An 11,688-nucleotide genomic window follows, 5' to 3' on the forward strand; every position below is an offset into this window, starting at 1 on the left:
AACACATTTTCTCAAACAAACAACATGAATTGACAGACCTTCCAGAGAGAGAAGAGAAGTAAAAAAAGTATGTCTTACGGCCATCTTCTGCCACCACCTCCATGGTGTAGGTGTGGTTCTCCTCTCTGTCCAAAGCCTGGACTGTCTTGAGCTCTCCTGAATACTTCCCGATGGAGAAATACCTCTTAGTGTCTCCTCTCAGCGAATACCTGAAGAAAGGCGAGTAAGAGTTTGGGTCACGTCATTTTGTTTTATAGGAATCAAGCTATTCAAACATTAAAAACATATACAAAATAAAACTATTAAATTGTTAACCTTCCAGTGAAATTACTTTTTACACTATTAATTCAAATCCTATAGTGAATATTCAACACAATGTTTACCTACTACATAATATTATACTGACACAATAGTTAGTGATATTAATAACCCAACAGTTTTAAAGGTTCAAGACACCACTGAGTACTTTTTTTTTTTTAAAGATTTTAACTGATTTGTGTGTGTTGAGCATCTGATCAGATAATGTTAGCACCCCTCAGCTTTAAATGTGGGAAAAAAATTATAATTTTATACTTTTGTCAGCTAATTCCATCTTCCGGGTTTAAAATAGTTATTGTGGCGGGATCAAAATTAGTGACATAGCGCCAATCAGCCAGTCCAGTGATGATGTGTCGGTTTTCCATTATTATTCATAGTGGAGTTTTCTTATCCAATTAAAAGACTCTGCTACTTGATTACTCATGAATGCACGTGCTTTTCAATGACAGACCCATATGGACAGACCTGTTAAGCTGTGAGATGGAGGGTCATACAGTATGTGTTTGTTTCCATGATCCACAGGGTTTCATGTTTGTCCCGCAATGTCAGGGCCGATCCAGCCAATCTGCAGCAAGCATTTTTGTCGAGAGAGCTGTAGAATGGCGGACTGTGTTTTATCAGTTGAGTTTATTACCATTCAGACAAATTGCTGTGCTGCTGTGTTCGCACATGTTTTAAATCCTCCAGATTTACCGAAATACATAAGGTAAGAGACCAGCTGTAGTCCACTGTGACTCTCTGCATTCAGACCAGGGGCTTCTGGAGGAAAATGCTCCTCATTTATAGTGTTTATATTCTAAAGTAGACTTGAACTGAAAGAGAGCAGTCTCATGATCCTTTAATACCTTATTTCTAATTACTAATTGATTTTGTTTTTGGCATGGTGACAATACATACTAGTTTATTAGTTATTTTGCAAAATAATATTGTTCAACTTAAAGTGCAATTTAAAGGTTTAACTATGTTATTTAGGTTAACTAGGCAAGTTGGATGTAAATAAGCAATTCATTGAACAGCAGTGATGCAAAAAAAAAGTATATATAAAAAAAAAAAAAAAATATATATATATATATATATATATATATATATATATATATATATATATATATATATATATATATATATATATATATATATATATATATATTAAGGGGACCAAAAACATTGACACAAAAAAGTATTTTATTCAAGCCTAACTAAAATAAATAATATATTCTTCAGAAGAAAAAAATATAATATGAATATTGTGAAAATGTCCTTGCACTATTAACATCACTTAATTGGGAAATACTTGCTTGAGAGCTAATATGATTAGCTTTAACTGTAAATCTGATCAATGGTGTGGATTTCAGTATACATTCTGAGATCAGATCTGTGCATACGTGCTTCAAAGAAGGCCTCATGCATGTTTCAATAGTGTAGGTTCATTTAAGGAGAGTTTAATGTAGCAAATGTAGCAAACGTAACCAAAGCTAAATATACTGTATTTCATGTTTAAATATTAGATTGCTTTTTCTAAATTGTGCAATTAATAAATGTTTGTCAAAAGAGTAATTAAATATATACAAACTTAATAGAACTTTAAATATAACTTTATTAAATATAACATTATTAATATAACCCAAACAATCCAGGATAAAATGCATTAGGGTTTGTACAGTGATAAAAGCAATGTGATAAAAGTTTGTTTCCTAAGCACTAAAACACTGTGTAAGATGATTTCTGAAGGATCATGTGGTCTTGAAGACCAGAGTAATCCTACTAAAAGATGAAAAAAGTAACATTTAAACATGTAGTAACTACTGTTTATAGTTGTTATTTAAAATGGTAATACTATTAATTACTATTACAATTATATATCTATTATAATAATGTTTGAATTCAATTTTATTTAAAATAAATTCAATTAATGAAACCTTGAAACAGCTTGATTGGAATTTATTTCAACAAGTAACTCTTCTTGTGACAGTCCTCTGATTTCCTGTATTAAAGACTTCCCCTGCTGTTTAGATGAGGAAGCCGAATCAGTCATCAGTCATGTCATGTTCATGAAATTATCTGGACGCATTTGAACGGCAGGACAGCACCTGCTTGTACATTGTGTCCAATCCGCAATCTGACCAGGAGACAATACCTGATAATGACAGTATTAGTTGGCATAGAAACATTTGGCACTTTAAACGCCACTTTTACCTATGCATATTTTATTTTAGTTGTTTCAATGTCTTGTTATACATAGGGCCCTTTTGAACTTTCTTTCTTTTTTAAATATTTCCCAAATGATGTTTAACAGAGCAAATAATCATACTGATAATTGCTCCCAATTATCAGTATGATTATAGCCATATTAGCGGGTCACTAAGTATTCTCTCTAATTTTGAACTGCCCTCAGTTGATTTTATTACTAGGGAGATCATGAAGTCTAAGACCTCTACCTGCTCACTTGATCCCCTACCTACTGTTTTAGTTAAGTCTTGCATTAATTCACTATCCTCTTTTATTACATCTAAAGAGTGTTCTTCACTATCAACTGCTACTGTTCCTTCATCTTTAAAAATGGCCTCTATCACTCCAATACTCAAAAAGACTGGGGCTGATACTAATGACCTAAACAATTTTAGGCCAATTGCCAACCTTCCCTTTTTTTCAAAAATACTGGAAACAACAGTAGCAGCTCAACTTCACTCACATCTGCTTACTAATAACATCTATGAGCACTTTCAATCTGGGTTTCGCCCTAAACACAGCACAGAAACAGCCCTCACTAAGGTTGTAAATGATCTTCTTTTAGCTGCTGATTCTGGTTACCTGTCCATACTTATTCTTTTAGATATTACTGCAGCTTTCGATACTATTAGTGATTCATTATTATTGGAACGAATGGCTTCTATAGGAATAGCTGACAACGCACTTTGCTGGTTCTCTTCCTATTTAAGTGACAGAAAACAGTTTGTGCAGATAAAGAATAGACACTCCGATCCTGTTTCAGTCCTTCATGGTGTTCCTCAAGGGTCAGTATTGGGGCCACTTTTATTTATTATTTATATCCTACCTTTAGGTCATATATTTCGTTCTTTTGGCATACATTTTCATTTTTATGCAGACGATACACAAGTTTATATCTCCACAAAACCTACAACATCGCACCCCCCTTCTGACCTTACCAAATGTCTAAATGAGATTAATAAATGGATGACTAATAATTTCTTAAAGTTAAATGCCAGTAAAACCGAAGCCCTCTTGGTTGGCTCAAAATCTGTTTTATCCAAAGCTCAATCTTTTACCCTGTTTGTTGATAACTCCCCAGTCAATTTCTCAACCCACGTGAAAAGTCTTGGGGTTATACTGGATGGCATGCTCTCATTTAGTTCTCAAATTAGTAATATCTCACGTTCTGCCTTTTTTCATTTGCGTAACATTGCAAGACTTCGCCCTTCACTATCTCAACAAAGTACCGAAGAGCTTATTCATGCTTTGGTTACATCACGGATTGATTACTGTAACTCGCTTCTCTCTGGTATTCCTGATAAACAACTTCATAGACTACAGTTAATTCAGAATTCAGCGGCTAGGATAGTTACCTGCTCGCGTACTTCTGATCACATAACTCCAATTCTCTTTCACCTGCACTGGCTTCCTGTTCACTATCGTATACAATACAAAATCCTCCTCTTAACATACAAAGCTCTTCATAACCTGGCCCCTCACTATCTTTCTGATCTTCTTCAATTGTACACTCCTTCACGCTCACTGAGATCATCTTCTGCTGAACTGTTATCTGTCCCACACTTTAAGATGAAGTCATTTGGAGGCAGGGCTTTTAGTTGTACAGCACCAAAGTTATGGAATTCCCTGCCTTTGCACATTCGCCAGATGGACTCTGTTTCCAATTTTAAATCTCAGATAAAGACATTTTTGTTTAGGATAGCTTTTAATGATTTGCTGGTTTCATTTTATGCTGATTGTCATTTTTACTGCTTGTATTTTTATGATGTACATGTAATCTGCTGTAAGGTGTCCTTGAGTGCTTTGAAAGGCGCCTAAAAATAAAAGGTATTATTATTATTAAGGAAATTTTCACAGTATATCTGATAATATTTTTTTCTTCTTAAAGTCTTACTTGTTTTATTTCGGCTAGAGTAAAAGATGTTTTTTTATTTTTAAACAATTTTAAGGACAATAATATTAGCCCCTTTATGCAATTTTGTTTTCGATAGTCTACAGCAGTGGTTCCCAACCTAGGGTCCGCGCCCCCCTAAGGGGGGCGCCAGAGTTCACAAGGGGGGCGCGGGAGAGTATAAGTATTGAGGTAGAAAAAGGCATAAAAATGCTCTACTATTATATAGGGCTGTGCAATTAATCGATTATTAATTCGATTTCAAACGATTATAAAAAGCATTAATCGAGATAAATGATTATTGCATCATATACCGCCACCTTTCCAGTTGTAAACGTGTTGCTCCTAAAAGCGCGAAAGACCTCGTGCAGCACGCACACTCAGTCAGAAGCACGCGGCCAGTCAGCATTCGCTCATTCGCACACTGAGACGAGCAGAGGAGCGCAGACATCTAAAGTCATTAGCGTGAGCGCTTTAATGGTCAAATAGGTGTCAAAACGCGGTGTTTAGTGATTATTTATTTCAACCCTCATTTGTGTAATAAACAAACGAGTTGAGGATCAAAAGACACGTGAAAGAGAAACCAAAGAGACAGTGAGAAATATTCCTACTGCCGCCTGTTTTTATGATTATTAATCAAACAACGAGAAAATACCTCACTAGTCTTGACTAAAGGATTTTTGTAGCTAAAGTGTTTTTCTTACAGTGATGATGCTTAAAGCACAGTTTGTTTTATATTTTTAATATATTGTATTTATTTCTCTTTCCTTTGCAGGGTGGAAAATAACTGTATGTATACACTTGAAGTCAGAATTATTAGCTCTCCTGAATATTAGCAACCCTTTTCCTCCCAATTTCTGTTTCATGGAAAGAAGTTTTTTTTATTATTATTTCTGAACATAATAGTTTTAATATCTCATTTCTAATTACTGATTTCTTTTATCTTTGCTATGATGACAGTACATAATATTTTACTAGAAATTTTTTTAAAAATACAAGCATTCAGATTAAAGCGCAGTTCAAAGGCTTAATTAGGGTAATAAGGCAAGTCATTGTATAACAGTAGTTTCTTCTGCAGACAATCAAAATATTTATTGCTTAAGGGGGCTAATAATATTGACCTTAAATTGGTTTCAAAATATTTAAATCTGCTTTTATTCTAGCTAAAATAAAACAAATAAGCCTAGAAGAAAACATATTATAGGAAATACTGTTAAAATTCCTTGTTCTGTTAAACATAATTTGGGAAATATTTATATTAAAAAAATCTCAGGAGCGCTAATAATTTTGACTTTAACTGATAATCGTTTTGAATAATCGTGATTACAATTATGACCAAAATAATCGTGATTATGATTTTTCCCAAAATCGAGCAGCCCTGCTATTATATATGTAAATTCCAACATAATAGTAAAATAAATAAAATAAATAACTTTAAATAATTATTAAAATTTTGCTCACTCACGAAATGTGCTTGTCAATGTGTCGTAAAGGCAAATAAAAACAAAATCGGCAGGGAAATGGAAATGCAGTGATTCTTCAGAGGTGAAGAAAAAGATTAAACAGTATGACAAAGCCTACCAAAATTTTGGTTTTATTGATGGCCAAGACAAGTTAAAAGTGATTAATTTATATTTTCTATACATATTATATATTAATATTACACAAACACACACATACAGTATATTATATATATATATATATATATATATATATATATATATATATATATATATATATATATATATATGTAGTACATATGTGTGTGCGTGCGTGTGTATTTAAATGGTGGGGGGGCTCCAATGTTTGTATACGTTCATAGGGGGGGCCCCTAAGAAAAAGGTTGGGAACCACTGGTCTACAGAACAAACCATCACTATACAATAACTTGCCTAGTTACCCTAACCTGCCTAGTGAACTAATAAACCTAGTTAAGCCTTTAAATGCCACATTAAGCTGTATAGAAGTGTCTTTAAAAAATATCTAGTAAAATATTATTTACTGTCATCATGGCAAAGATAAAATAAATCAGTAATTACAGATGAGTTATTAAAGCTATTATGTTTAGAAATGTGTTGAAGAAATCTTCTCTCCATTAAACAGAAATTGGGGGAAAAAATAAATGGGGCTAATAATTTTGACTTCAACTATACCCGCATACATATACTGCATGGTGATTAAAGGTCAAATTTAAACCATTTCCGTCTAAATATATTGTCTGTAAAATAAAGCAATAAAACGTATATGCTTTCCTAAACCCTTTATTTATTTGATCCTGTGTGGTGAAATAAATTACCAGTTTCCAGCCAAGCTTCTCTTAACAGCCTACAGACAACAAGCTCTTGTATTGTCATCTATTTTCTCTCACTTTTCTGCAGGGTTTGCATTATGATATTGTAAGTATTGTTGGTGTTTATATGGCACATTGCAAAGACGGTTACAATTTTAATATTGATATATTTGGAAAGCAAATGGATTGTGAAACCAACTGGAAAGTACTTGATATTTCCTTGTAAATTTGCCCACACAATGGAAAAATAATTTTTAAGTAATATCTCAAAAAAAAAAAAAACTTTTCTGAAATAAAAGATTATTTCAGACAATCAAAGAAACAGGTCTGCAATATGCATTAAAATGATACATTCAGGACATAAAAGTAGTAAACAAAATAAAGAGCAAAGTTATAGCCAACAAATTTCATGGTAAAACTGAACTACAACATCACAAGAAAAATGAGACTGAAGAGAAAAACTGGTAATTTCTCAGACATCTACAATAAGTGACATAAGTAGAGCTTTATAGCTCACAAACAACTGTCTGTACGGTAGATATCTTTACTGTGCTCGACTTAAAATCAAAACACAATTTCTGTTGTACAGACAACAGTAAAACATCTTTTAAAGTTGTCTACTTTTTTTGTACAGCTTTCTCAACACATTTCTAAACATAATAGTTTTACTCATTTAAAATAACTGATTTATTTATTTATTAATTATTATTTATTTATATGCCATGATGCAAGTACATACTATTTTAGTAAGATATTTTTCAAGAAACTTCTATACAGCTTAAAGTGACATTACTAGCCAAAATAAAACAAATAAGATTTTCTCCAGAAGAAAAAAATATTATCAGACATACTGTGAAAATTTCCTTGCTTTGTTAAACGTCATTTTGGAAATATTAAAAAAATAATAATAATAATAAATATATATATATTAGGGATGTAACGGTATTGTAAATACCGTCATACCGCAATATTATTTTTTTTCGATATTACCGTAGTCGCATGACTCGGTAAAACTATAGGTCTTCTGAGAATATTTGCTCAGGCGAATGAAGCGAACGGGAGGTACCGGAAACTACAATTCCCATCAGCCCAGGCTTGGCCATAATCCCTTGCGTTCTGTTGTCGCTACAGATCCAGTAATGCGGAAATGGAGTGTGCTGCTAGAAGCGGGGATCAAAAAGAGCTGGAAAACCCTAAAGCGGGTGTTGTCACCGCGCGCGTACTGAATAGTGGTGTTGTCGCGCGAGTTCTTATCAGCTGTGTTGTCGCGCGCGTAGTGAATAGTGGTGTTGTCGCGCGAGTTCTCATCAGCTGTGTTGTCGCGCGCGTAACTTACTGTAAAGCGGGGACGGAGGGTATGTCGCGTCGCGGGGGCACTTTTGATCATTTTGGAAGGGAACTTTCTATCCAAGACTAAAAAGGGCATGTGCACTGCACAGGTTGAGCACTGTGTGTGCACGTGCCTGCAAGTTGGGGAATAGGACTAATAATCAGTCATGGGGACTGCAGAAACACAGCACACTGTTCAGATTGATGCAGACATGAGATCTCTATCTCACTTATGGTTTGTCTTCTCAAGTGGGGGAAAGACAATGCACAACGTTACCCACTGCTGTCAACCTGGGCCAAGTCATATCTCTCTTGTCCCAGAAACCTCAGTTCCAAATGAGAGGGTTTTTTTGTTGCAGGGGACATTGTAAATACCCAGAGATACCAGCTTTTACCAGATTATATTTATATGATAATTTTCCTTTAAACCCATCTCTGTCTAAGTGAGTGAGAGAGTGATTAAATGTTGAATGTGATGAGTTTTCAACACTACTAAATTGAAACTTAATTTTTTTACATGGTTTAATTTTTTTTTTTTTTTATTAAAATTGAAGTTCCTGTTTCAAAGCTTACAGATAGATGGCTAATTTGTATGTCATTGACATTTTTGGCACTTTTTCGGAGTATTTTCATAAGTTTTGTTTTTTCCTGTAAATGATTCAATAAATACCGTAAAGTTACATTCATACCGAGGTATTACCGTACCGTGAAATTCTGATACCGTTACATCACTAATATATATATATATATATATATATATATAAGGGGGGCTAATAATTCTGACTTCAACTGTATATATTGGGGAAAAAACTGCTTTTGTAAAATAAATAAAACAAGTGATGTACTTTCTGCCATCTTTGTAGATTTTCTTGACACAACAAAGATGACAAAGAAAAAACAAGGTTAGCATTTAGATACATTTATTTCAAAACTAAAACCGCCAGTATATGAAGTCAAGTCTCCGTCACTGAATGATTCATTTAATTAAGTTGTATGAACAGCTGATTCATTCACAAATGTCTTTCTGAATGGACGACTGAATCATTGTCTCATATCAAAGCTCAAGATTCATTTATAAACAAAACAGAGATGTACAGCGTTTGAGCTGTTTAGAAGCATCTTCCAAACAAAGCAACATTTAGACAACAGTGATCATAAAAATGCATCATCGTTTGCGTTTTGATTTTAGGGATAATAATAGCGGTTCATTTTAGAAACGGGGAACCTAGAATCTGCTGTAACTTAGATATTTGCGGTGTTAGAAGCTTCAGTCGCTAAAGTAATTGTTAGCAAGCCCTGTTAACTGTGTTTTATAGTGAAAATAGAATAGCTTAAGTTACATCCACGCCAAGCCGCCTAAAATGTTCTGAAATACAGTTATGCATGGCAGGCACAGCATACATATATAATATTAAACCACTGAATATCATACCTCGGTTCTCTTTTTATAAAAGAATTAAAAAAGTTTTGTCTAAACTGCTCTCTTGGACATTTTGAAAATTGCAAGAAATGATGTAATGCACTGTATTGCGCTTGTGCGTGACGCCTTAAGATATTGAGCTCTAAAGTCATAGATTACCATAAATAGAGAATTTTAATATTTAATTTGCATTACAAGTTTTACATTATACACACTCTTGTTAATCTGAAGGGGATAGTAAGGGGGGATGGTGGTTTTACAAAAGGGGATGCTTTATGTTATTTTTTCCATTATGGAGATGCCATTCCTCCACATCCCCCCTCAATTAGCCTGTTACCACTCCCTATTACTTGTCCGGTAACCTGTTGTCTACATCACAAGTCCCATACAGGCATGTTTAAATTCACCTATGTTAATCTACTTAATCCACTTCAGGATTATTTTAATGCACAAAATGGCAGACAGCAATGGGGAGCCTATTACATCAGCATTATGACTGGTCAGATAATCTGTCAATCAAACTTTTGCCGAATGGTAAACATAATGTACAAATGCTGTTTGAACTGTGTTGGGTGGCAACTGCATATTTACTAGTAATTCAAAGAATTAAATATTAGCTTACCTGATTGGATGAGAGTCAGGGTCATATCCTCTGATTGTGGCAATAACTCGTCCTGGCTCCTCCCCTTCTCTGACAGTGACCTCATAGTGGCTTTGGGACAAAACAGGACCTTCGTTGATGTCATCAATGAAAATGGTGACAGTGGCGGTGGATGCAGGTCCGTATCTGCCCCGCACCAGAGCGACAGGGTTCTGAGCGCTGAGCACCAGTATATACTCATTCTCACGCTCAAAGTCCAGCACCTACAACACAAGAAACCAATGGACACACTGTTAATACAGTTCTGTTTTTTTCTCATCCATGAAGGGCTGTTTCTAATGAAAATAAAGCCTCTTTTTTGACTCCCAAAATGCATAACAAAAGAACAAAGAGCAATGATCTGACTTTCACAGGCAGTTCTCTCAATAATCTGTTCCAGCACACTGTAGTCAAGGACAAAATCACACTGTATGATTGTGTCTCTCGCTAGTCATCACAACGTGTCAACCTGCATTTCTAAAGGTAAAAATAGTTCAAATCATATTCTGAGTGACCCATTGTGCGCTCTGATGTCGTTCATTATACTGAAGATATATCTTTGGATGCGTACATCTTTGCTGACGTCATTCTGACTATAAGTCATACATTGGGCTGTCTTCCAGGAAAACATGGATATAAGACGAAAGGTAACAGAATGAGTTTAAATGTGGATCTGGGACAGGGTCATGATGACATGTCATTACTCATCATGTCAAAACACTCTGTCCACAACAGTCCATTTCTTTTCATTTATATTTCCTATTTAACTTAACTGTCAACTATTCACCAGTAAGGATGTTTGATAAAAAATCATCAGCAACCACAACAACAATGAAAATCTTACTAAGACGGAAAACAAATGATCATGTCAACTGTGATGGTACAAATGCAGTGCTTCCTACAGGTTTGAAGTATACTTGTGGTGGTAGCTGGATTAAAACACCATTTACCCACATCACATAAATAGTAAACTATATGCAACAAAACAAAACATAATTTTATTCTTAATAATTATTGTATTTATTATGACATGTTATTATAATGGTTCTTTTTAATGGCTTAAAAGTAAAAAAAAAAGACTTAAAGAAGTAGATTTATGCTATTCAGGAGCAATACTGACCTATACTGACAGGGAAAATCCACTTCTTTCTCTCTTTCAATTTCAAAGCAAACTTGAATGCCAAAGCGTTTTAGATATGTATATAAAATAGCCTATATAATATATCAACATCATCAAAGCAATAAAATAATTAGCAAATGAGAAATAAATGACAGAAAAAGGAATAAAATCAGACAATATCTCTAAATAAATTATCATAATTGTAAGATCAAAACAAGTAGATTTTTAAGGCAAATGTGTAGATTAACCATTACTATTGGTGTACATATATTTTGCAGCCGGTTTAGATTTCATTTTGTCCTCTTCGAATGTACACTCAAAAACAAAGGTACAGGAGCTGTCATTGGTGCAGTACCTTTTCAAAATACACATATTTGTACCCAAAATGTCCACAGTAGAACCTCATAGGTATATATAAGAGCCCAAATGTACCTAAAAAAGTACCTTTGAGGTA

General features: G+C 34.1%; 1 protein-coding gene across 1 annotated transcript in view; it reads right to left on the reverse strand.

The window, feature by feature from the left end:
* The window catches only part of cdh16 (cadherin 16, KSP-cadherin), an 80,662-nt gene that overhangs the window by 20,099 nt on the left and 48,875 nt on the right, over positions 1 to 11,688 (reverse strand). Inside the window, exons 13-14 of the mRNA XM_073907209.1 lie at positions 10,097 to 10,338; positions 79 to 209 (exon numbers count right to left, since the gene is read on the reverse strand). Coding sequence (XP_073763310.1) covers positions 79 to 209; positions 10,097 to 10,338 — 373 coding nt within the window. The remainder of the gene's footprint in view (positions 1 to 78; positions 210 to 10,096; positions 10,339 to 11,688) is intronic.

The sequence above is a fragment of the Danio rerio genome, chromosome 7 (genome assembly GCF_049306965.1).
Source record: "Danio rerio strain Tuebingen ecotype United States chromosome 7, GRCz12tu, whole genome shotgun sequence".
Classification (NCBI taxonomy): Eukaryota; Metazoa; Chordata; class Actinopteri; order Cypriniformes; family Danionidae; genus Danio; species Danio rerio.